Source organism: Vicugna pacos, chromosome 7 (genome assembly GCF_048564905.1).
Source record: "Vicugna pacos chromosome 7, VicPac4, whole genome shotgun sequence".
In the NCBI taxonomy this organism is placed as follows: Eukaryota; Metazoa; Chordata; class Mammalia; order Artiodactyla; family Camelidae; genus Vicugna; species Vicugna pacos.
In genome coordinates, this window is record NC_132993.1 from 57870326 (window position 1) to 57897544 (window position 27219).

Sequence of the window (27219 nt, forward strand, 5' to 3'; positions counted from 1 at the left end):
TCCTGAGCTGTTTCTGTGTACAGAGAAAGAGATACCAAAGACCTAGAGAGTTCCGTCCTACTCTTTCAGTTAAGCCCTGTTGTTCACTGGATAGTGACCCTTTGAGGGGGTCATTAGCCCTATGTCTGCCAAGACCAGGGCACAGACATGAACTCTGGGCTAGGGTTTGATCAAAGTCTAGCACAGTTCCTAGTCAGAAGCAGGGTTACACTAGATGACAAACGACAGACAAAATTCTCCCCCTGCAGTGAATAAGATATTCCTTTAAAAAAATTTTTTTGTTGTTGTTTCATTTTTTGGAGTGAGGGGGTAATTAGGTTTGTTTGTTAGTTTGTTTATATTTTAGATTGAGGTACTGGGGATGGAACCCAGGACCTCATGCATACCAAGTACACACTTTACCACTGAGCTGTACCCTCCCCCCAGATATTCCTTTTTGATGCTTTCATCAGCATTTTTCTTGCAGAAGTTCCAATGAGTGATAGTGGGGGTGGGAGGGTGGGGAGCCACATTATTTATACAGAAATCGAAGCTGGTGTGGCAATGATAATAATTACCTTTCTCCTCAGTGTAAAATATTGTAGCCTTAATTTTGAAGGGAAAGGAAGTTAACTTTAATTAACAAAAAATTATGCTATTAATTAAACATTTGTTCTATTTTCACATCCGCACACAAATTTGCTTAAAGATATAACTAATTCTTCTGGGAGTATAATAGAAGCTTTATTTTGCTATGTAGAGATCACAACTGACCATAACAATTAAACTAAATTTAGTCAAGATTCTTGACTACATCTAATTCCTCTATAAGTATTACAGGATACAAGGAATAAATACTTTACTTTTGCCAATAAAATTTAGCTTAACCCTTCCTTAAATTTCCATCACCAGTAAAAATCAGACAACAAATTTAATAATAATTTTAAAAGATTAGTTATTTCAAAATTTATTCCTATAGGTTATCTAATTTTAATCTCCTAGCAACTCAGAAGAAAAAGTGTTTTTCTTATTAATGAGCTGAACTTGGCAGAGATTTATATGTATAGTGCTTATTCAATGCATTGATAATAATAATAGCTTAAGCACTATCTTAGCATCTTATGATAGGACAGGTACCGTGAGTACCAATGATGCTGTCAAACATGAGTCAGAAAATAAAAGGATTTCAGAGCTGTAGGAAACTATAAATAGCTGAATGAATGGAAGCATATATTTGCATTATGGTGCCCATTCACCAAGAGGAACAAGGGCATTTTACCTCACTTGCCCCTGTTGGCTGAAAGCATAGGAAAACTCAGAACATTAAAAATATATTATATTACATGGATAATCTATATATATATCATATATAAATTTATTTGCATATATTTGTGATATATATATATTTTTTCTCACCAGCCCTAAGCAATCACCAATCTGTTTTCTGTCTCTATAGATTCCCTATCCTAGACTTTCATTAGAATGGAATCACATAACAGATGGACTTCTTTCACTTAGCATAATGTCTTCAGGGTTCATCCAAGTCACAGCATGTATCAGTATTTCATTCCTTTTCATGACTCAGTGATATTCCATTGCACTACATTTTGTTTATTCATCAATCCACTGAGAGACACTTGGACTATTTCCACCTTTTGACTATTTTGAACAATGCTACTATATATGTGCAAGTTTTTGTGTGGACATTGGTCTTCATTTCTCTTGGATTCATACATAGGAGTGGAATTGCTAGGTCATATGGTAACTGTACGTTAATCATTTGAGGAACTGCCAGACCATTTTTCAAAGTGACTGCATCCTTTTACTGAATCCCACCAGCAATGTAGGACGTTTCCTATTATTTACCTTTAAATAATATTGCTTTGCTAAGAATGGTGAAGTCTAAGGAGAGGAGGGCAACAGCCCAAGAACCTAGCAGAGGCTATTCCAGCCCTGGACAGCCTACTTTACAATTCCTTTTATGTGAGAGAAAATAAACCTCTACTCATTTAACCCACTATTATTCTGGGTCTCTGTTAGTGGCAGCCTAACAGTTCCTAATTCACATAGTCTTAATAACACATCTGGAACCTGGGAAGCCCTCAAAAAAAAATCATTGAATATATAAGGATTCTTTTCTGTGGAAAAGTTTCTTTGTGATCCTGTGACACTCTGGAAAATGCACATTATTTCTTTCACAATCTCAGATTCCATCATTTCAGTAGCCGCTCTCTGAAATTGTTTCCAGTTCTTACCAATACCTTGTGGGTGCTCTGCAAGATTGAAACAACTTGATATCCAGAAGCACTGGAAGTGTTCTAGATGGAGCAGTTTTTAAAATGAGAAGGTAAAACACTCATTGCCACAACATAGAATGAGCACCAGTTTATTATTTCCTTCCACAAATGTTATCTCAAATGTTATCCCAAATGTTAGGACAACAAAAATAATTTCAATGCCATGTTGACTAGATAGTATCACATGCCTGTTCACTTTTAGACTTCTCTCAGAAGCCACTTTTATCTTCCATGCTAGGTTGTTAGACTCACAGCCCAGGTTTCCACTCTTGCCTTTTGTAAAGGGAAAACTGAGTAATTAGTTCCATAAGTCAGCTTTCCTGCTCACTTCCCCCAGTGCTTGTGTTTCAACATCTGCAGTTTGAGGAGGTACTTTGAACACATAAGCAGCCTGATATTCTGCTGGCTCTAGATGTCTAGATTTGGTACCTTAACACATGTAAGAATCTGCCACAAAGCCAGCCTTTGATAAACAGGGTTTTCTTGCACTAGTAGATCACCAATGGTAGAAAGGAGAACATTAGAATCAGGAAATTTTGTGATCTATTTCTCTCTCAATGCTTTGATTAACTAACTGATAGAATCAGCCAACATTTATTGAGCACCTACTATGTTAGAAATAGCATTTCATTCTGGTAAAAAAAAAAATCTGTTTCTTTTACATCCTGATACTAGGTTTTTACAAATAAGTTAATGGTTCTTGGAATCAAATATTTTAAAACAAAATATCTTAATCATCTTTCTTTTGTAAGGAAAACTTTTTTCTTCATTTTAAAGGTTTCCTCCCTTTTTCTTTTTTACAACCAGAATAATCATTTGGCTTGTGTTGTCAATAGATTAGTTTGAACGCTTTTTATAAAAACCTAATACATAAGAGCAATGTTTTTCTCTCCCAAAATTTCTCCTGAATCTCAGCTTTTTGTCACTTTGCTGTTTTGTAGACCACATTCATTCAGTATTTGTTTATTCATAAACATTTATTAAGGACTTGATTTTTTAATGGGATTCAATCATTTTTTGGTAGAGGGAGGTAATTAGGTTTATTTATTTTTCGAGGAGGTACTGGGGATTGAACCCAGGATTTCCTATATGCCAAGCATGCACTCTTCTGCTTGAGCCATATCCTCCCCTCAAGAACTTGATATTTGCTTAGCTCCATATTTTGTGCCCTAGTAGGACAGGCTCAAATTATCTGTGACCAACAGAATCCTCAAAGAATATATCCAAAGAATAATGTCACCTTTAGAGTTATAAAAATTTTCTGGAGCTGTACCATCTTAGTACCTTTCTATTAAAACAACAGCATCTTTTCCTATACTTCTTCTCTATCCATCTTGTCCAGAAACCTTTCTATCTTAAGAGTAAGCTAAATTTCTTGGTTCAGACAACCCTGGATTCAAACTTGTGTTCAGCATCCTATTTGCTGAATGCCTTTATAGTACTCTGGGCAGTGTTTTCATCTGTAAAATAAGAGTAATACTTTACCTACGGTATTGGGTTGCTGTAAGAATTAAATGTAAAGTATAAAGCATATGCCTGGCACATAATGTTAGCTGTGGATTTCAGATTTATTTGCATCATTACTCAATAACCATCTTTCATTCCACCCTGTTAACTTGTTTCAATCAGTGACTATTCAATGAACTTTTAAATGAATATATAACATAACTAGGGATGAGTCATAGCACACTAGGACTGCTTTTCAGCCTAGATGATTTTAGGAAGCAACTATTACAATATCTTTTTTTCACTGTGATCACTTGCAGGTTGGTTCTTTCCTGATGACAAAGGATGAGAAGATGAAATTACTGTAAGCATCCTTAAGTATAAATGATATATGACTATATGGGAATGAAATATATATATATATACATATGTATATATATATATATACACACATACACACATACACACACACACACACACAGGTTTTGTTTTTTGTTTTTTCCTTTAAGTCCAAACTTGATTTCCAGGTACAGGCCTCTGTAACTTTTCTTGGCATTGAAGTCATGAAGTCTTCTGTCCCCTAAAGCCACGGAAATCTATAGTGGAAGCAAATAACACACACTAAGCACAGTACCCTGGGGCATTCGCTGCCGCTCCCACCTGTCAGCCAGGTCATTGTGACGCAAATGCTATGGACACGTGGAACACCTGCGGGAGAGCAGGGGCGGGGTCACCCTGGGCGGCAGATCCGAGAGGGGCCACCCCAGGAAATGGGGGTCGAGGAAAGACCCCGGGGAACTGGGAGAGAGGGAGACACTCCCCCCATCCCAGATTCGCCCCAAATGAGGTGAGGCCATTGCCCCCTCCCTCCTCCGGATCTCGGGATCCTGCTGGGAGGGGTCGCCCCCCGGGCGACTTCGGAGGGGAGAAGAGGCGGCGGCGGGGTCCAGACCCTGGGCGCTCGCGGGGAGACTAGGGCGCCCGCTCCCCCTGGCCGCTGCGCTGCGCTGCGGCGCGCACGGGCTCGGCCGGCTGCTATTCCAGCTGGTGGCGACAGCCGCAGGAAGGACTGGTTCCTGCGCTCCCTCCGCCCCTTTTCCCTCGCCTTCTGCTGACGCTGACGTCGGTTGAGGGAGCTGGAGGGACGTTCCGATCGCTGCCGGAAGGCTCCTGGGGGCCGGGGCTCCGAGGTACCTGCCCTCCGGGGCCGGGGCTGGGGCGCGCCGGGCGGGCTGCAGGCTGCAGCGGGAGACGCCCGGCAGCCGGGGCGGTCGGGGGCTCCAGCCTGAGGCTGCCAACTCTGCTCTCCGCGGGCGCTGGGTGATAGGCAGGTCGTCTCCTCCTGCCTGGATCCTCGTGCGGGGACGTCTACTGCCCCTTCCCCTCCCCCGCCTCCGCCCTGGGGCCTGGGAAGGTCTGGAGAATGCGCGCGCCTCGAGAGCGCGCGTCAGCCCCGGGGGAGCGGGAGGGAAGCGTTACAGGCTCCGGCCCCATCTCTGGACCCGGCGTTAGCAGCATCCCCACCCCCTCCTGCCCACCCCATCCCCGCCGTGCCTTGCCTTCCCAGCTTCTCCAGCCCCAGGTCCCCGAGATCCCTCCTGGGAAGGGTCTTGCGTCCAGGACTGACTTGTTGACGAGTTCACCTGCCGTGGCGCCTAGTATTTGCCTTTTCTTTTCTCCCCATTGCCCATCACTGGCAGAGGTGGCAGGGAGCAGATGGGTACCTTTATATAACCGCTAATAGCAGAAGGCTTGAGCTTGGTCTCCCGCGGGCAAGGTGCTCACCAGCCTTGGACCAGACTGGAGCGAGTCCCTAAGCAGGCCAGGTCCCTGCAAACCCTGGCAAGCCTGTTTCCTTTGGGTGCGCTGACACCGCCTTTCCTGCCCCGCGGCTATCGCAGCTCCGGCTTCCTCTAGGAATGAACATATCCTGTTATTACGTCTGCCTTTGCCCAGAGCAGCTCCCCATTAACCTTTCGCACTGTGTTTTTACTTGGAGTGCCCCCAAGGCCCCTCAGCTTCTCTTCGAGGATCTCAAAAATACTGCGCCCTTCCCTGGCGAAAAGCATTAACTGCCTGGTTGCGGAGAGTTACAGTTTAGAAAGGGAATCAGGTTCACTTCTGTTTAGATAGCTTGAAAAATAAGCAAGAGGAAGGGTTCTTGGGTGGCAGCCTTAGTAACTGAGATCTGATAACTTTATAAAAATTATCAGGGCCTGGAAAATATACTACCAGCTGGTTTGAAGATGATACTGAATGTAGGAAGAAAGGCACATAAGGCATTGGCCATTAAGGTCCTGTAAATTATGACTCATTGCGAACACGTTCATATCCAAACATTTCAGTCAAGTCTCTTCGGAAAAATATCAAGCTGGTTTCGGTGGACCTTTAGTTTAGATTTTTTTTCTGAGATCTGAACTGTTCCATGGGGTGGGGGAGTGAAATAGGAAATGCTTATTAGTTTGAAATCTGTGCTCCAGACTGAGTTTCTTAGCTTCTGTTTAAACATATACATACTAAAAATACTTTCAAGTGACTTTTCAAATAAGTTTTTTTTTAAGGTTTTGGTCTTTATTTTTGAAACATCATGTGTAGAGAATATCATAGAGGCAAAATCAGTTGATAATCCTTAGTAGTTTGTTTATCACTGTTTAGTTTTTAGACTGCCATGTTTATATTTAATTTAAGGAGATGTAGCTTTTCTAATTGTATTTTTTTGGATCATACAAAGAGTAAAGAGTTGTACTGTTATTAAAGATGAATCTTTAGAAAATAATAGTTAAGCTGTTGAGTACTAATTATAGTAGTGAAGAGACCCAAGGTTAAAAAGCTGACCATAGAAACTCTACCCATGGGACATTAAATGCTGAGGACACTGGGTGGTAAATGCCTGGGAAATTTATTTTATAGTTTCCTTTCTTTCATTTGGCACACCTGGCTATATCAGGCTGCTTTCTCTGAGCATCTTTATTGCCATACATTTCTCTCCATGTCAACCTTATGAAAAATACAGAAAATTTTCAAAAGAAAACCTTCAAAACTGCTGCATTTTCAGTTTATTTGACTAAACAGCATCTCCCCCCCACCCCACCCCCCCAGGTTCAGATAGTTTTATCAGAGGAAGAGAAGTGTGGCAACTGTGGAATGACGTAGCAGGGTAAATCTGTAGAGGTGTGAACTTTAAAGTTACAGAAACCTCATTTAGGACAAGGTGGTGAAGTTGATAGTCACAAGAACCAGGAAGAATTTTTCCTCTTTATTGGTTGAGCCCCACAGCTAGAAGCCTGAGGGTAGGTGACAACGTTTAGGATCAACTCACTGGCCACTAATGTCCTTTTTTTTTTCCATTTGCACCATCAGATTTATGGGAACCATGGACAAGGATGCTATGTGTATGTATTTGTCCATGAGACAACATAGATCATTAGTTAATTAACCTTATTCCCATCCTTACCCTCATCCACAACCTTCCTCAGCAGAGCCTTAAACTCAGATACCATTACAGGAGAAATATTTTTTCCCATCTTTTTCCCCAAGCAGTCATGTTTTATATCACAATCATATCTAGCATTGTGGAGGAGGTGCACAGGACACACAGGCTTTGGATCCAAATGGAGCAGGATTGGAAATCCAGCTGCAACAGCTAATTAATCATGTGACCTTGAGCAAGTTACTTAAGCTTTCTATGTCATCATTTCCTTACCTATATAGCAAGAATATCCACCTTGTGGGATTGTGATGGGGATTAAAGATAATTTATATATAATTTATATAAAGTGCTTTCCACAGTAAATAGGTCTTCAGTAATAGCAGTAAATTATTCTTTCATGTGCTAAACATATGTGATGTCTTTATCTGAAAAGGAAGCTACTGCTTTTCCCCTGTGATAGAGAATGTGTTCCAGTTTGGTTTGGAGTAGTTCAAATGATTTTGTACCCGTACTGAGAACTTAGGCTTTCTGGAATCCTCCCTAAAGTTGGGGAATGCAATCTGTGGTCCAGGAACAAAGCAAAGCTAATTTGTTCCAGTGGGAGTAAATCTGCTAAACCAATACCACTCAAATGTGATCCGTAGACTAGCAGCATTGACGTCCCTTGAGAGCTTGTTAGACACACAGCCTCTCAACCCACCCTCAGCTCTCTCCACACCTACTGAATAAGAGTCTGCGTTTTAACAAAATCCCTAAGTGATTCATGTGTACGTTAAAGTTTGGAAAGGAGTGTTCTAAACTGGTATTTATCAAACTTTGTGTCCAATAGAATCGTTTGAGGGCTTGTTGAGTGTGGATTCCTAGCCTGGCTTCTCCCATCTGCTGTTGACACCTTAGGTGGCTCTGATGCCCAGGATTCCTCCACTACTCTGAAAAAGACTGCACTAAACCCTTCATTTAGCATAGTGCACTAAGGTGGGCCTATGTCCTCTTCTTCAACAAAGCATTTTGGTGAACATAGTCTTTGATAGTCAACCCCATTTGAGGTGAGTAGCTAATATAATCCCTATCTATCTGATAAGAAAATGAGGACTACAGGCATGGTTTATCCTGGATAATGCATGTGGTAGAACTGTCTCGAACCTCTATAAATCCTAGTTGACCATGCTTTAACTACTCCAGCATCCAAATTAATGCACTGTGTGTGTGTGTGTAGGTAATTTCAAATACTAATGAATCTCTCCCAGGACAGCAATGACCATACATAATACAGCATCTTATACATGCTTTTAAAACAAAGCCTTGCTTCAGTGTGACTGTAGGCTGATTACTTAGGATGAGTAACTGATTTTGAGCTTCGTCCATAAAGTGAGGATGATGTCTGCTGGACAGTGTGGTAAGCATACTGTGCGCAAAGTGTGCATCTCAGTGTCTGAGAAGTGGTAGTTCCTCAACTAATGGTAACTATTTTTCCCGATGTAAACCTAGTAAAGAGAATGAGTTTACAGAAGGCTGAGAAAATGGCATTGCTCGTGATGAGAAGTCTCTCCTGCTAAGTCAGTCAGATGATGTCACTCATCAGGACTTCAGCCACATCAGAAAGTGGGGTCACTACTCAGTTTTCAGTAGGCATTAGTTGTGTGTGTGCCATGTGCCATGCTCAGTGCTGGTCCTGGGAGTCCCAGGACAAGACCCAGACCTTACCCTGCTCTGAAGGAGCTTCTAGCCTGGTGAGGGAGTTAGAGGAGTCAGGTGACAATTACATTTCAGCAAAGGCAGGGACGGGTTGGAGCCCAGAGAATAGGTACCTAACCCAGACAAAAGAGAGAATAGGGAAAACCTAAGAAGATTCATGGAGGAGGTCACCCTTGAGTTGAGCCTTAAAAGACCAATAGGAATTTGGCATGTCAAAAAATGTTGGAAATGGAGAGAGCGTTCCCAATACAGTACCCAGGTATACAAAGGGAGAGAATACAGGTGGAGAATACTGAGAGAGAATACCCGCAAATAGCCCTGACGTCTTATGCCTAGTGTCCATGTGTGTCCCTTATTAGCCGAGTGACTTTGGGCAAGTTTGATCATCTGTGACTTGAGAGGATTAAATGTATTAATCAGGGTAAGCACAGGACTGAGTTTAATTATGTGCTGGGTAGTCTGGAGAGGTGGTAGAGATCTTAGTAGAAAATAGGGGACTGACTTTAAAAATCATGAGAATTAGAGTAAATTAAGAGGTCAATTTTAGAATACACTTAACAGAAAATACATAGAATTTAAAGAGGATGACTGAAAAAGACAACTGAATGCAGTGCACTACTGTGGTGTGGGAAACACGAGGTACGTGTATTCAGTGATGGACCAGTGAATATATAGATAACAGTGTCTTGCTAACCCTGAGTGTCTAGATTTGAGAGTGAGAAGGTCCTCTCATTCTGTGCTGAGAGTATTTGTGCAAGGAGTGGCTATAAAATGTAGCAGTTCCTTTCCCAAAGCACTCATTAAAATCCATTCCATTACTTATACCATCACTATGATCTCTCACATCCACTTCTCTGTTGCTAGAATAGGGCATGGACTCCAGTGCTGAAACCTAATGGTACTTAGGGGAAATCAAGCCTTCTCTGCATTATCTGGGGTAGTGCATCCTAAACCAGGGACCAAGGAGCAAATTGTGATAAATGCTGCTCCCTCTCCTTTTTGGTAGGAACCCCAGTAGCCACCAGGAGTCTATCAGCAAGGTTTTGTTGTGCACAAGCACCATGATAGTAATGGATTTGGAACTAGCACAGGGCCTGAACCTGTGGTTAGGAGAGATTGTTTTTATAGAAACCAAGCCCATTATCCAATCTCTTTGGTCCAGCAGTAGAGTGCTTAAAAACAGGAGTTCAGAAGCAGACCTGAATTTCCTCGTAGACTTTGGGCAAACTATTTCACTTCCTAAGCTTGTTTCCTCACTTGCAAAATAGTGTTGTATGTTGGTGTGGGGATAATGATATTAAGTGCTTCAGACATGTAAGGTGCCCCATAAATGGTAGCACATAATTATTGCCCTTTGTCCAGCATGTATTTGCTAAAGGCTTGTTGTTTTTCAGGTCCTGTGTTTGGTGTAAGGAGGCAAAGATGAATCAGTTGGGGTCCCTGCCCTCAAGTGACTTCCAGTCTAGTGCAGATGTAATCAGCTCATTGCAGGAGAATAATGGGAGTGCAGGGCATCACTGGCATCAACATGGGGCAGTTGATTCTTCAGTTGGGAGGACGGGAGTGGGAGGCTCCTGGTGAGCAAGAGGTCAGGTGTTGGGCTGAGGAACACTTCACTGAGGAGGTCACATTTGAGGAGAGTCAAAGTAAAGAGTAAGTTGGCCAACTGAACAAAGGAGTGGGGTTCATTTCAAATGAAGGGAACTTTGCAAAGCCTTGAAATGACAGTGTATTCAGGAAATCTCTAGTATTCTGAAATGACCGGAAGGAATAGTTCTATGTAAGTATAGCAAAAAAATTTTGGAAAGGGAACAGAATGTGAAGGGGTTTGGGTTTTTTGCTACAAAGTTTGGAATTTCTCTAGCGGCAAGGGATGCAATTAAAGCATTCTAATTTTTTTTAAATGTAATTTAATTTTATGTAGGAGGGTGGTATGACTAGATTTGCATATTATAGAAGTAGTTCAGACCATGGTATAAAAGATTGGAGTGGGCAGATACAGGGATGACATTGCCTCTGAAGGCTGTGACCTAAGACCTAGCTGTGAATATAGAAAGGAGAAGACGCATTTAATAGCTTTTTAGGAGATAGAATGGAGAGAACTTGGAGACTGGATGCAAAAAAATGAGGGAGAAGTTGTTTCCAATTTGGGCCACTCATGCTGGTAATTAATGTAGGGACCACAGGAAGAAGAAGAATTTGGGGATGGAGAGAGATAATTTTAGTTTTAGGTGTGCTGAATTTGAAGTGCCTATCAGATATCCAGGTGAAGATTAGTTTAAACACCATCCCAGAGCACCAGAGCCACTTTTGATCCCCCTACTGTAGTCTCTGGAGAGGTATTTAATTTTGGAAGTCACCTGCATACAGCTGTTGGTTGAAGCCACAAAAGTGGGTTAAATCTCCTAGAGAGAGCAAGTAAAGTGTAACAGAAGACTGCCAAGGTTGGAACCTTATGGATCACTGATATTTGAGATGTGGAAACAGAGAGAACAGAGCTAACAAAGAAAACTGTAAAGATACAAAAGTGCAGAGAGTATTTCCTGAGAAATCAAGGAAGAGGAGCTTAAACAGAAACAGACTCATAGACATAGAATACAAACTTGTGGTTGCCAAGGTGGGGGCAGTGGGAAGGGACAGACTGGGATTTCAAAATTTGTAGATACTGACAGGCATATATAGAAATAGATAAACAAGATTATGCTGTATAGCACAGAGAAATATATACAAGATCTTGTGGTAGCTCACAGTGAAAAAAAATGTGACAATGAATATATGTATGTTCATGTATGACTGAAAAATTGTGCTCTACACTGGACTTTGACATAACATTGTAAAATGACTATTACTCAATAAAAAAATGTTTAAAAAAAAAGGAAGAGGAGCTTACTTAGTCAAAGGTGAAGTGAGAGGAGGACTTGAGTTGGGCTCATAGTGAAAAGCTTCCTCTGGTACAGTGAAGAAAGGAACCAGACTACGTGGGCTGAGAAGAACTCTGTCCATGAAGAGAAGGAAGAGGATGGTAGCTGGAGGGGTAAGAAGGTTGAAGAACGTGGTTGGAGGGCAAAAGGGAGGTTGATTAACTTGAAAGAGAAGGGATAATAGATGGACTAAGATGGGAAAGGGGAAAAATGTAAGACTGAAGAGAGAGGAACAGAGTGGTTCTGGTTGTGGTGCTGGATAGTTCTGGAGAAATGAGGGGTGGTACATGAGGAGTGGAAGCCGTGAGGAAAGGTGCCCAGCACAATGCCAAGGGGCATGATTCCCCAGAGGGCATGAGGAGGGGGACTGGCCATCATCATCCTGGGGAGTTTTCTTCTACCGCTGCTCCATGAAGGCCAGGAATTGAGTGTCCTTGTATCTTAATGCTCTTTCGTCAGCGTTGCCATAGGCAGCATGGCCGTCATTGTGAAGTAGGTAAACTTAGCATTGGTGCCAAACCACTCCCCTCTTTCTGTTTCCTGCTTCTTTCTTCTCTGCACTGCTGACCTGAAGCTCTGTGCCTTTGGGCTACTTCCTGGTGGTTCTACCTGGTTATTCCACCCGCCCTACCTGGTACCTGCCCAATGGCCCTGTCTTTCCTGACCCACCAAAATAACCAGTCTTGTGCCTTATTTGCTGTTAATGATGGTAAATAATTCATGAACTATTAATAACAGCAGCTCTATGGATGCTATTTAATCCCGTAAACCCCTTCCCAAGGAAAGTGGAGAGAATCTGAAAGAAGGGATCTTTTATTAGTTCTCAAATAACTCCAACCAGATGACCCAGTATAGGGTGGCTCTGTTAATTGGGGTACATGAAAATACAAAGCTTTCTCCTTCTGTCTGCTTCCCTTTGCTGCTGACTTGTAAGTCCTCTTGCTCCTCCCTCCCCTGCTGGGCTGCCTTCATCCCTTGTTCGTAAGGTAGCCTAAACTCCAACATGCTTTAGCGGCCACTTCTTCACCGAGGAAAGTCCTTGAATTCATGCCATTTCCAGAGAAAGGAGCTGCGTTGGTTTGTTTACAGGATCTGTGTACAGCATAGACATTTTATAAACCACATATTTGTGTCTGTGTTTTTCAGTAATTTAAAACTAATGGAACAGGCTTACTCTGTGCCTTGTGAAATTTTCTTCAGTCCTGGCCTCAGTCGGCTGACCTATGAAAGGACTGAATGATCTTTTTAAGTTCTCTCCTGTCTCTGAGTGATCCTGTGGAGGCATAAGAAATTACTTGATTTGCTCTTTAACAGGCTTTAAATTATGAATTTAACCTTACAGAAAGAGAACTTAGTAAACGTCAGTATCTCCCAAACTGTGCTGATTGTTGACATTATGCTTGTGTGCAATTTCAGAGTTGTGGTCACTACATTTACATTCCTTTTCTTCCTTCACACTTGTAATATTATTAACCATGTATCTGTATATGAATTGCATGTATCTCATTTGTAAATATATGTATACCTTTTATATTTGTAGGTATTTATGTCTATCTGTGCATATATGTGTGTGTATCTATCTACATAGAGAGATTGTCCTTATCGTCTCACTTTTGATGGTCTTATGGTAGATCATCCACTTCGTTTAATCAGTCCAATGAATCTGATTTGAAATAAATAGTGTATTTTATATATAGTTTTGGAAGTTTTTAAAGCAACTTATTGTGAAAATACAGAGTGCAACCATTTTGTTGGTCATTTAAAAAGACTATACAGGCACATATATATTTTTTGTATACATATGAGATTTTATTTTTATAATGACATTTCTGACAGGATAATTATCAGAGATTCTGGGGAGAAAACTGTTTTAAAATATTTATAACTCTATAGAATACTGGTGACCTGGGTTAAGGAATTAATTTTTAGCTCTTTGCTGCTTTGCTTAATGCCTTAGACCAAGGCTGTCCAACAGAAATACAAGGGCAGCCACATATGTAATTTAAGACATTCTAGTAGGCACAGTTAAACAACTAAAAGGAAACAGGTGAAGCTATAATTATATTTAACCCAACATATCCAAAATATTATCTTAATAAAATATAAAAATACCTATATAAAGTATAAATAAATATAAAACATAATTAAATGCAACACAGAATATGTAAATATATGTATATATAAAATAAAACAATATAGGTACATACAATTTAAATATACATATATCAATATAAAATACATATAATTTTATCAACACAAAATACATGTAAATATAAAATATGTTTCTTAATAGACATTTTACTTTGGGGGGTTTACTAAGTCTTCAAAATCCAGTGTGTGTTTTACTTTAACGCACATCTGAATCAAATAACCATATTTCAAGTTGCTCAGTGCCACATATGGCTGGTGGCTTCTGAATTGGGCAAGACAGTAGTCTTGGATGATGAAGTTAATTTACTTCAGATTATTCTTTCATGAAAAAATGTATCACAATTACAAAATGGAGTTTTAAAATTTAATTTAAGGAAAACATTTCCTTATATTCCCATCATTCAATAATGTTCTGGGCTGGAAGTTGAAGGGCCTAGTATTTTTTGACAAAAGTTGATTGAGACCTTTGCCTCAGTAGGGTATTCTTTCATTTTTCATCTTTTTTGGTTAAGCTTTTAGAGAAAAGGCCACCATAAGTACTAAAGATTCAAATTTATAGGCTAAATTTGAATTAACATTTGCAAGTGACATAAACCAACCTAAATAAAATAGAAGGTGAATAGAATTTTTACAGCAAGTTTTTTTTTTAATCTTTTCTTCAGCAAAGATTCCCTATTTGTTCTTTTTCTGTTTCCAGTCTTCCAAGCCATTTCATATTATTTGCTCTTGTAGATTTCCTTGAGGTTTGTTGTTTTCAGTGCCAGCCTCTTTGTTGTTGCTGCCATGATTTTTATCACAGTAGAAAATTCACCCTTGCTCATCTTTGCAAGCATGGCTGTGAGTAAGAGAAAGAAGAGCAAGTCCTAGACTGTACCCCTTGTGAGCAGTTTGAGTTTGGGGTTTATTTTGTTTTTAGTTTGTTTTGTGGGGACATAGTATTTTTAATGAACACTAATGGTGAAGATAAAAGCCTTTTGGAGAATATCTTGACTTTTTTTTTTTAATTTCTTCAAAGATGAGATGCTCTATTTGATATTTTTCATTGAGAAGTATCTCTTGGAATAGAGGAAGTGACTCAGGGGAGCACCAGGTTGCTAATTGGCTGATTAGTGTTTCAGTCCCAGAATTCCTCCTTGCACATTTGATCTTTAGCCTGATCCTGGACAAGTCTTTCTTTCTAGAAAGCCAGTTTCCTTATCTTTAAAAAGGAAAGTGTTGTGTTCATTATCTCTAAGCTTTCTCTTAGATATAAATATCTGTAAAAATAATTAAAATTAGCTTTATAGTTTTGTGACTGAGGGCATCCTAGATGTCATCTAGCCTAGTTTACTATTTTACAGATGAGCCAAGTGAGGCCAGATAGGTGAAGGGACTTGGAGGAAGGGCAAGTTTGTGGCATGGTCATGGGTTTGCCCATTTTTATACTGGGAGACAAATTATACTGGCATTAAAAATATTTACTTCAGGAATGTGATTTTGATGGGTTTAGGGAGTTATTAAGCTTAATTAATGAAATTATCATTTAAAAATATCCTAGAACCCCAATCATTAACAGAAAATGCATATTTTAACAGTGGCTTGCGTATGTCAGGTTTAAATAAAAACTCATCTTCTAGCTGCCTTGAATAAGGTTAGAATTCTGCTTTCCTTGTGTAGGACTTCCTGACTCACAAAATTGAAGCATGACTATGTTTCACATTTGCTTGTGAATTTGTGAAATGTTAAAAGTCATTTGCAGGAGACACAAAACTCAATTAGAAACAGAATCCTTTTAAAGTTATGGGTAATGCTCAAGTAGTCACAACCTTTTCAAAATCTGAAAGGGAATGCCATGTGATATCTGAGACGTAGGAAAGACACCCATAAAAGCTAGTCAGAAATCATATTATTTTAATTACTGTTTAGCTTTTGAAAGGGTAGATGATGATTCAATTTCCCACCCTCCACAGGGATCTCTCTCAACTATGTGTAAACACAATTTGATGAATCAAGATAGAAAAAAATAATAAATATCGTTAACTATGCCTGGAGGAAGTTTTAGTTTTCCCTCCCTGTTTCTATTGAAACTGTTTTAATATTTAAATTTAAACATTACCCCTTCTCTACATGGGATATTATAAAAATCATTGTAGACATAAGAGAAAGTGACTAGAGATAAACTTCTGGAAAAAGACAATGAAAAATAATGTTAAGCAGAAAAAAAAGTATAAACATTAAATTATTTTTTAATGCAGTACCTAGACCCTCTGACAAAGGTGTATTTCTTCTGCTCATTAGGGAAGTCATCAGGAGCCTGTATCAGAACTCTGGCTCTGGAGCTGATTGGCTTTGTTCTCTGGATCACAGGTCCCCATTTAAAAGAAAGGCGTTTCATTCCATTGTTTCTCAGTTCCCTCTAGGCTGACAGTATATGGCTTATATTTGTTCTGAGGTTATGCATAAGAGAAATAAAACCAACTATTGAAAACTGGTAATGTTTCTAGATGAGTTGATCTCTGAAATAACAGAAAGGTGGGATTGAAGAGAAAATGATATAAATTAGGATTATGCAATTGAAAGCTAAATCCAAGAGACCTGTCACAATATTTGTTCCAGATTGTCAGAGAGGAACTCTAGCAAAGACAGGACACAGAAGGTGCTCACTGCATGTGAAATAAACAGCATCAAGTGTCTGCCTTCCAGGGGCTATAGAATATGTCTAAATGCTGCAAGTGACTCAAGGTGCCCTCAGAGATTGGGCCCCATGTGTCCCCAGTCACAGCTCTTGTTGTCCTTTAACTTACAGGAATGCACAACTTGCTGATGGTTGCACGCACACACCGTGCAGTGCTACTGTGGAAGAATTTGTTCATTGCTTTCCCTCTGCCTGGCATAAGACCCTCTGCACATACACACACACACACACACACACACACACACGCACGCACACACACTCTTACCCTTCACCTGGCCAGGGGCTGCTGATTCTTAGAAACCCAGCCCAGAGGCCATGGAGGAAGCCAGCTGAGTGCCCTGTCCCGCCTGTTCCTCTAACCCTGGGTGCCTTCCTCTGCCATGGCACTCCTTCCTCGTCACAGGCAGCTCTTGGCATTCCCTGACTTCAGATTCTCCTGTTCATATACACACAAATAACCCCAAAAGTCTATGGCAAGTAGTAATGTGTCATTTTACGAAGGTTTAATTTTAAAGAATTATTCTATATTTCCTCAAATATAAGAAACCATTGCTCACATGCTCTTTTACCATTTTATGTTCCATGAAGAAAGAAAAATGACTGCCAGTCTGTTGACAAGGTATCAATTACAGGACACATCCCAGCTTCAGGAAGGTTGGCATGTGAACAGTTTTGCACCTCAGATCCCGTGACATGTGGTGCCATGAAGCTGGTGTTTGGAAATGAGTGATTTTACTATGGGATGATTCAAACATTCCACTGCATACCCACATCACTGCAAGATTTTCTGTTCTCTTGGGGAAAAGTATGTTTCTTGTGGGGGAAAAAATGGCCCACTTCCCAAAGAAAGCTGAAGGCTGGTGTGCACAACAGAACTGAAGAGCTCTGAGATGGTGACAATTTTTAGTTAGAAAGTAGAGATTTTGAATAAATTAGACAAACGACAAATTTGGCAGTAGCTCTGATATGCAATTCAAGAGAATCCACCATATGCTCAGTGCAGATACAGGAAAAAGGGATCCTGGACTCAGTTTCAGCTAGTACTCCAACTAACAGAAACCTGCTCACTGAGGGAGGAGAAGAATCTACTGCTGAAGTTGGAAAGGTAATTAATTAGAACCATGAAACTGCACAGGAAACAGGAACACTTAGGAAATGTGAGTCAAGAGGAAGTGTACTGAAATATTTTTGTGGGTCGAGACTCCTGATGTGGTGAAATAGAACTACTCATCTTACCTTTACTCTGAATAAAGGTTGGCTCAAGAATCTTAGATTCTTTGCATAACTCAAATGTAATCAGAGGTGCCATCAGCTAACTCCATAAGTTCATAGGAAAGAGTTCTGGGCCAGAACAAATGTTTGGTGCAGCTGAAGGCAGCCTACATGGAATGAAAATACTTTCCCATGTAACATTTCCAAGGAGGAGAATCCAGGATCAGGGTTGGAGGCAGCCAAGGACAGGCTGACTCCTCCTCTTTGTAGCAATGCATCAAGCTTTGTTTAAACCAGGCCTTGCTTTAGTGTTCTAGGAACCTTGGGGTTTTGGAGAAAAAACTTTTGCTTAGGTATTGGCCATCTAGTATGTTCAAAATGGCTTTTCAGTAGCTATAGGAAATAAAAACAAGTGGGGCAGTTGTAGTCTGTCCACAGGAATGGATAAAATTGAAGACGCACCACAACCAAGCTTGTAACAAAAGCATGGAGGAGAATGAGCATTAACTATTGCACAGAACCCCAGGACAGAATCTGAACAAAGTATCCCTCCTCCCTCTGCTCCCAAGTCTCCCCACAGGGCAAGATGGAACCGCTGCCTTTTTAATGCCTGGCCTCGGAGCCTGAGGTGGAGGTAGTACAACCCCACCAAGGTACAACCTGGGAAAGTCTAAGAGGATTAGGTCTGTAGTCTTAGTGTCACCCAAGAAGGTGCTGACCTCAGCAGCAGTCCCACCTCTGAGCAGGGTGACACCTTTGCCCTCTAGTTCTTGTCTTAGCGAACCTGCTCCTCACTCACTCATACCCCCACCCTGAGGGTTGCTACATCAAAATTAGACACTTGCTTTCCATGAAGTTCTTTGAGTAGGTCTTAATTATTGTTGGCTTGTCTACTTTGTCCTGTTTGGGGAGACAGAGTTTTAGTGAAACAACATTCACATGGTCAGGTCGTGCTGAATTTAACAATGTTGGTGCTTTTGTTTTTATCATGGGACTCACAGTCCACAAGCAACTTGATACTTGCTCCTCCTTGCTTATCTCCCCCAAGTAAGGTGACCACAAGTAGAATTTTAGGAAATCTTCTCTATTCCATGAACAACCTTGAGACGTGATACCATTCACTGTGGGTTTCTTTCATAAGGGCCTCGAGGCAGAAGTGGAGTAATAGCTTCCTGTGAGCAACTGTGAATTGAAGTATTAACTAATCATAGATTTTATTGTATTTTACAGGGGAGATGATATTTTTACAGTAGAATTTACAAATTTGGGGACACATGAAGATCTTTTTATATGTCCCCTTGCAAATGTTAAGAGTCTCCTGACCTGGAAATTGTGTTTATGTATGTCTGTCTTTCCTGCTAAGCCTGCACTGTCCAGTACTGTAGCCAGCAACCACATGTGGCCTTTGAGCATTTAATGTGGCTAGTCTCAATTGAGATGTACTGTAAATGTAAAATACACATCAGATTAAGTGTAAAATACACACCAGATTCCAGACTTGGTACAAAAACCCACATGCAGAATATATCATTAGTAATTTTTAATTGATTGCATGATGAAAGAATATTTTAGATATAGGATTAAATAAAAATATTTTTTATTTACTTTTTTAAACTTTTTTTTTTTAATGAATGAGTTTTCCTGTCATTCTGCATCCTTGGTAGGACTGATATTCTCAGGTTTGTTTGCTTGGAATGTAACCATTCTAACAGATGTGTAGTATATCTTATTGCTGTTTCAGCTTGCTTTTCCCTAATGCACAATACATTTATTTTCCCATGATTACCTGAATATCAGTGTCTTTTTTATGATTTTTCCCCATCTGTTTATCTTCTATGGTAAGGTGTCTATATTTGTATACTTGCCCTTTTTTTTTTAACCTTTTGACCCACTTCACCTATTTCCCCAACTACGCACCACCTACCTCTGGCAACCATCAATCTGTTCTCTGTATTTATAAGCTTGCTTTTTTTGTTTGTTTGTTTTTGATTCCACATTTAAGAGACATCATAAGGTATTTGTCTTTCTCTGTCTGACTTACTTCACTTAGCATGATGCCCTCAAGGTCCATTCACATTGTAAATGAAAAGATTTCATTGTTTTTTATGGTTGAATAATATTCCATTGTGTGTGTGTGTGTTTGTGTGTGTATGCCACAATATCTTTATCCATTCATCCATCAACAGACACTTCAGTGAACATAAGGGTGCAAATATCTCTTCAAGTTAGTGTTTTTATTTTCTTTGGATAACCAGAATGGAACTTCTGGATCATATGTAGTTCTATTTTTAGTTTTTTGAGGAACCTCCATACTCTTATCTGTAGTGGCTGCACCAATTTACATTCCAACAGTGTACAAGCATTCTCTTTTCTCCACATCCTTGCCAACACATTTTATTTTTTGTCTTTTTGATAACAGCCATTCTAACATGTATGAGGTGATATCTCATTATGGTTTTGATTTGCATTTCCCTGATGATTAGAATGTTAAGCATATTTTCATGTACCTATTGTCCATCTGTATGTTTTCTTGGGAAAAATGTCTGTTCAGATCTCGTGTCCATTTTTCAATCAAAAATATTTTTTGCTAATTAAGTTGTTTGAGTTCTTTATATATTTTGGATATTAACCCCATATCAGATATATGATTTGCAAGTATTTTCTCCCATTTTGTTATGGTTTCCTTTGCTGTGCAGAATGCAGAAGCTATTTAGTGTGATGTCCCACATAATTTATTTTTGCTTTTGTTGCTTTTTTGCTTTTGAACCTGACAGGTTCAAAAGATCATTGCCAAGACCTATGTCAAGGAGATTACTACCTAGGATTTCTTCTGGGAGTTTTATAGTTACAGGTCTTGAATCCATTTTGAGATTATTTCTGTCTATGGTGTAAGATAGTGGTCGAGTTTTATTCTTTTGTTTGTGGCTGTCCAGTTTTCCCCACACAATTTATTGAAGAGATCATCCTTTCCCATTGTATATTCTTTACCATATATGAGTGGGTTTATTCTTTTTACTTTTTTAACATGGCTATTAGATCATTTAAAGTTACTTATGTAGCTCATAGTATATTTCTATTGGACAGAGCTGATCTAGACTATAAGTTCCTTGAGGCCAGGGACAGCGCCTGGCACATATTCATTAGATGCTTGATGCATGTTTGATAACCAAACTGGTTAAAATGAATGAATGGATGAGAATTATAATAGTTTTCAAAGTAGTGATTTTGACACTGTGGAATTAGAAAGTGATAGGCCAGATGAGATGAATTTTGTCAGGAAACCTTCAAATGTCCATTATATTAATAGTCCCTGGTGCGTGGGGCTGGAACATACATTAAAAGTGATTCACATGCTGACTGCAGCTGCTCCTCATGAGACAGTCAGATATGCCCAATATAGGTTGACCTGAATTTGCTACTCATGAGTCCTTTGTTCTTGTGCCACAGAGAATTCAGAGTTTTGTTCAAGAATGATCCATTTCCAGAGAGGATTTTTCCTATGTGCCATTAGCTGTGGTTCTCAGACTTTAATGTGCCTAAGAATCACTTGCTAAGCCTGTTACAAATGCAGATTTACAAACTCATTTTCAGAGAGTCTAGGTAAGTAGATAAGGGATGGGGCCCAGGAATCTGCATGTTAACATCCCAGAAGATTCCAGTGTCCTGCAAATAAAACCTTGAGGAACACTGCTATATGGCATCATAAACTGAGAATGGCCTGGAAATTCAGGTAGAAGGGGTAGTTTGCTCACTGATTTTTGTTATCTGTTATACTATAAAGAACTTAAATTGTTAAATATTTTAATAATCAAAAAGTTGCAGCAGAGGAAACAATCAGCAGTGAAAAAGCAACCTACCAAATGGGGGAAAATATTTGCATATATATCAGATAGGGAGTTAATATCCAGAATATATAAAGATATATAACTCCTACAAAGCAGTAACAAAAAAAATTACCTGATTAAAAAATAGGCAAAGGACTTGAATAGACATTTCTCCCAAGAAGAATTACAAATGGCTAATAAGCACATGAAAAGATGCCCCCCCCCATACTAAAGATCAGGGAAATGCAAATCAAACACAATGAGATACCACCTCACACCCATTAGGATGGTTGCTATAAAAAAAAAAAAAAGCCACCACCAAAAAAAACAAAATAAGTGTTGGCAAGAATGTAGAGAAATTGGAACCTTGAAGCACTGTTGGTGGAATTGTAAAATGGAGTAGTAGCTGTGGAAAAAAATATGGCGGTTCCTTAAAAAAAAATAAAAAATAGAACTACCATATAATCTAGCAATCTTACTTCTGAGAATATATCCCAGAAAAACCTAAAAACAGAATCTTAAACAGATATTTGCACACCCATGTTCACTGCAGCATTATTCACAATAGCCAAGATATGGAAGCAACGTAAATGTCCATCAGTGGATGAATGGAGAAAGAAAATGTGTTATGTACATACAATGGACTATTATTCAGCACTAAAATAGAAGAAAAACTTGTCATATGCTACAACATGGATGAACCTTGAGTACATTATGCTAAGTAAAATAAACCAATCACAAAAAGACAAATGCTGCTGATTCCACTTATATGAATTACCTAAGACAGTCAAACTTATAGAAACAAAGTAGAATGGTAGTTGCCAGGGGCTGGGAGGAGGTAGAAACAGGGAGTTGTTTAATGAGTATAGAGTTTCAGTCATGCAAGATGAAAATGTCCTGGAGATCTGCTGTATGACAGTGTGCATATGGTTAGCAGTACTGTACAGCATATTTAGTAATTGTTAAGAGGATAAATTTATGTTGTATGTTTTTAGTATAACAAAAAATTAATTAAAATATCAACTATCCTACTAGTTCATAGTACAATCAAACTTAGGGGAAGAGTATAATAATTTTGTTACTTGAATTTTTTTTTTTGAAAAATTTTGTTGGAAGCTTTGTGCTCAACTTTTTTTGTTTTGTGTTTTGTTTTTATTTTTGTTTTGGAGGAGGTAATTAGGTATATATTTGTTTTGATGGAGGTACTGGGGATTGAACCCAGGACTTTGTGCATGCTAGGCACTCGCTCTACCACTCAGCTATACCCTCTCACTCTGAGCTCAATAAATATGTACTTATAGTGAAGCTGTGTGGATGGTGAGAGAACTGAAGCTCACTGGTCTCTCCATGATTTACTGAGTAGCGGGCAAGCCTTACTCATCATGACTGTCATTCCCAAAGCAACTTGTCCAAAAACCTGGATGCCCTCCAGGAGGAAGAGAGATGCTGATTACAGGAAATTGTCGTCTCAGAAGCATTCAGAGACACTAAGAAGGTATCTTTCCTCTCTCCTGTTCCCATAACCTGAAGCCTGGAATATCAGCACCTCAGTTGCATTCTCTTAAAACATTTTTTTTAAAGCCTTGGAAACTAATCATTTTAGGGATCCTGGTTGCCAGGACCCTTTCTGAGGCAGAGGGAGAATGATTGGGTTGATTTTTTTTGGAGTAACCAGAGCATTCATACACTGAGCATTCATTCTGGCAGCTAGCAGTCTGTGTCTGCCCAGAGGCCATTCCTTTAGGTAGTGAGCTCCTCATTCTTTCTTGTAACTGATGGACAAGTGTGGCTGGGTTGGCTGCCTCTGCCCCTCGCTGGGATTGGTGAGCTCCCATGAGTGGGGCAAATGGAGTGAGGGGCAAAGGCATCAATTGACTCTGATACTTATCAATGAGATGAAAATACAGTGCTGTGTCGGTCAAGACTGAAATGGTCACATTTTCCTCCTTGGTACCCTTCTTGGTATCTTGTTCTAGCCTATCAACTCCTTCTGTTTACTTTTGTTTTTGCAATGTGCTGGTTTATTTTTTAGAAATACTGATTATGAAAGATTTCCAATCTGTAAAGAGGTAAACCAATGCTATATACTCATCATCTAGCTTATCAAAGAAAACATTATGTGTACAAAGTCCCTGTGTACCCTTCTCAAATAATATTCCCCACCCCCACTGCAGTGGTAACTGCTATCTGAAATTTAGTGTTCACCATTCCTAAGCAGTTCCTTATACCTTCACTATATAATGTTTATATTCTTCAACAATATAGAGTATAATTTTCATGTTATGGTCTCATATTTTATGTAGCCTTCTGCAACCTGCTTTTTTCTTTCAACCTGCCTGCTCACTTCTTAAACTTCATTTGGGATATTTCTTCCAGAGTTACTTAGCTAAACTATTCTTGACTCTGGTATACAGTATTACTGTGTAGTAGTGTTTGGCCCCTAAAATACAACTAGAAATGGTTTAGATTGAAAAATGTTATATTTGTCAAATTAACATATACTTGCAATATAGTGTGTAACTGTTAAACATATTTGTTTTATTTCAGGTTCTAATATAACTTATCCTCTCATGCTTTTTCCCTGACCCATCTCCCCAAATCATCAGCAGTAGAAAAAGAAGAAGGAAACATGTCAGGACACAAATGGTAAGTAATTTGTTATCTTTTCTAAAATAGGAGAGGTTAATGAAAGAGGAAAGCACATAATATATGCTCAATAAATGTCTATTGGATGGAAAAATTAAGAGTCACATCTCAGTAAATAACCTGTTAAACCACATCCAGTGTTGAGTACAGTCAAGTTCAATATCCCTACTAATACAGTATGAAAACCAATAACCAGAAACATTCTCTAAGAAATTCATTTATGTGTAACTCTTCTCTTGAGAATCTAATGATGGCTTTTCTTACCACCATTTTTTCAAATGTAATGAATTGGTACTTTTTTAATCTGTCTTATTTACAACTTCTGATATTAGGGTTATAAGGGAATTTTATGTAGGGCAACTATAAAATAACAATATAACTATACAATAACAATATAAAATAACTCAGACTCATTAATTTATAGTCATGACTTAACCTTCACGAACATTCAGGAGCCGGTGATGGTTGGAAGTAGATGATGCTGAGTGAAATAGATGTAATCACATGGCAATGTTAGCACTGTCATTTGCATGCCTATAATGCGTCTAAGCAGCATATTAAACCTCTCATTAAATTCCAGATCTGCTACAAGCAGTGTTTCTGGACACTTTTGAACCACTGTTCCACTGGGCAAGCAGATCTTTGTCATGATTTACCTCCTTTAATTTGTATCATGAAAAAGTATGGTGCATATTTTCATTTTGAAATGTACAATTAATTATAAGGAATATACTTTTTAATCTCTCCTCCCTCTCCTCTGATTGTAGAGAAGCAATCAGGTCCCAGTCCTCTGTAATATCGAATGTCAAACTTTAAAAGAATTTTGCATGTCTTAAAGTGTAATGAGCTGTAAAAGGTAATTAATAAATGGCTAAGGGATTTATTTTTACTGAGTATCTCCATTTGACAGCTCTTTAACTAAGAGTTGTCAGGCTGTTTTTTTAATTGTTCCATCTTGCCTCATTAAGACAAGGGGATGGCTTCATCTTGTGACCCACATAATGGTTGTCATATCCTGGCAGTAGTCTCAGGGAAGTAGGTAGTCAAGTCACCCACTTTAGAGAGATTGGAGAGCCCCAAGAAGTGGACCTTTCCTCATAGTCTTTCTCCTACTCACTGTGCCACTTCATCGCTTGCTGCTGAAATGCAGGGGCTGCACAGAACATTGAAATGTGCACTGCACCGGGATTAAGAGGCTTGGATTTTAATCCTGTGTGATTTGGGGCAAGATTCTTAGCCTTTTGAAGCCTTAGATTCTTCATTTGTTAAATGGCAGGGTTAAGGCCTGTTCACTAAATCCCTAAACTCCTTTTTTTCCCCCTCAAAATGGAAATTTTTTTTTCTGTTAATCCATAACCTTTGACAAAAAAAAAATTAATAGAGAAAAATCCATCCCATTTCCCACTCTTGAAAATTTCATTCCCCTTAAATAGCCAGAGTTTTGGGGAGTATATTCTTCCAGTCTTTTAATGCACATACTTTGTAGAGGGATTATTGTACACATAAAAGTTACATATATTTTTATCTTATTTTCTCTGATTCAAACTCATAATAAAACCTTTTTATTTATATATTTTAAATAAAAATTGTATATATTTATGGTGTGCAACATGATTTGATGTACATAGTGAAATCATTATTACAGTCAAGCCAATTAACATATCATCTCCTCTTCTAGTTACCATTTTTTGTATGTGATGAGTGCACATGAGGAGCAATGCTCCTCTCGTAGCATATTTCCAATGTTCAATACAGTGTTATTAAGTATAGTCTTCATGCCTGTGCATTAGATATCTAGACTTATTCAAAACTTAGAAACAAAGTAAAATATAATTCTTTGGATCTTTCCAAAGATAACCATTGCTAAGGAAGTCGTCTGAAACCCTTTCTGATTTTTTAAGAACAAATGTGTGATTTGAAAATTGTAAATGTTATCTGGCAGGAGAGTATAAATCATCGAGTTTTGAGATACATGTTTTGATATAGTAGTATAAAGCAGCTTATGTTTTAGGACACAAGTCTGGCACATTTTGAGTGCTGATGGGATGGGGTAGAAGAAGTTACATTTCTGCAGAGGGAGACACCAGGGGGTCCTGTGTGGGCTTTTGAACCCTAGACAGGAGGAAATGGAGACAATGCAGGGAAGCATGGAGCACCTGTGGCAAGCTTTCAGTCAACATTTTGGTACTCTAGTCACTTACACAGAATTCCATTTCATTCTCAGCTGAATTTTTTTCTAAGTTCTTCTTTATAAACTTTTTGATGTGATCTTCACTGTGCTGTTCCTTCACTACATTTTCTATCTGTATTTTAAGCATTTACGTTTAAGAATTTAAAGTTTTTATATAAGAAATGCAGAATAGATTTTTTAAAATATTTTTTATTTTTTCAAAATTTTATTTGACTGTGGTAAGAATACTTAACAGGAGATCTACCCTTGTAACAAATTTTTAAATATATAAGCTAGTGTTTTGAACAGCAGGCACCATGTTGCACAGCAGAACTTATTCATCTTGTGCAGCTGGAACTTTTTGCCCATTGATTAGCACTTTCCCATTTCCTCCTCCCTGCCCAGCCTCTGGGAAACACTATTCTCTCTGATTCTATGAGTTTGACTGTGTTAGGTACCTCTGTGACAGTTTAAGCATGCTGTTTTTCAGCCCCTTATCTCTACTTTTCTGCCATCACTTCAGCGTTGGCCGCAGGGCTGGAGTGGAGAGAATGTTGGTGTCCAGCTGCATCTCTGACTCACGGGGGTGCTTAAATCTGTCACTCTGCCTGGCTTGGCCCCATTTGCCCCACTTCTGAAAGGAGTATGTCCAACCTTTTGATAGCTAAACCCTTTGAGGTTTAGTTTCTTAATTTCCTGCAAACGTTTCTTCATTTCCTACTCACGTTTAAGGTTTTGGTGTAAGTTAGACGATTAACTTTTTGATGTCATAAC

General features: G+C 39.1%; 1 protein-coding gene across 9 annotated transcripts in view; it reads left to right on the forward strand.

Annotated features, from left to right (window-relative positions):
• The first annotated feature begins 4440 nt into the window (after positions 1–4440).
• Positions 4441–27219, forward strand: part of ICA1 (islet cell autoantigen 1) — a 141096-nt gene continuing 118317 nt past the window's right edge. For 6 of the 9 annotated variants that reach the window (XR_012074472.1, XM_015242015.3, XM_006207599.3 and 3 more), the window contains exons 1-2: positions 4441–4569; positions 24177–24275. Coding sequence is in view for 8 of the 9 variants with exons in the window: in XM_015242015.3 (XP_015097501.1) it covers positions 24259–24275 (17 nt within the window). In the remaining variant the exon portion in view is untranslated. Of the gene's footprint in view, positions 4570–4759; positions 4913–24176; positions 24276–27219 lie in introns of those variants that run through there. The other 3 variants (XM_072964926.1, XM_072964923.1, XM_072964924.1) reach the window with 3 other exon arrangements.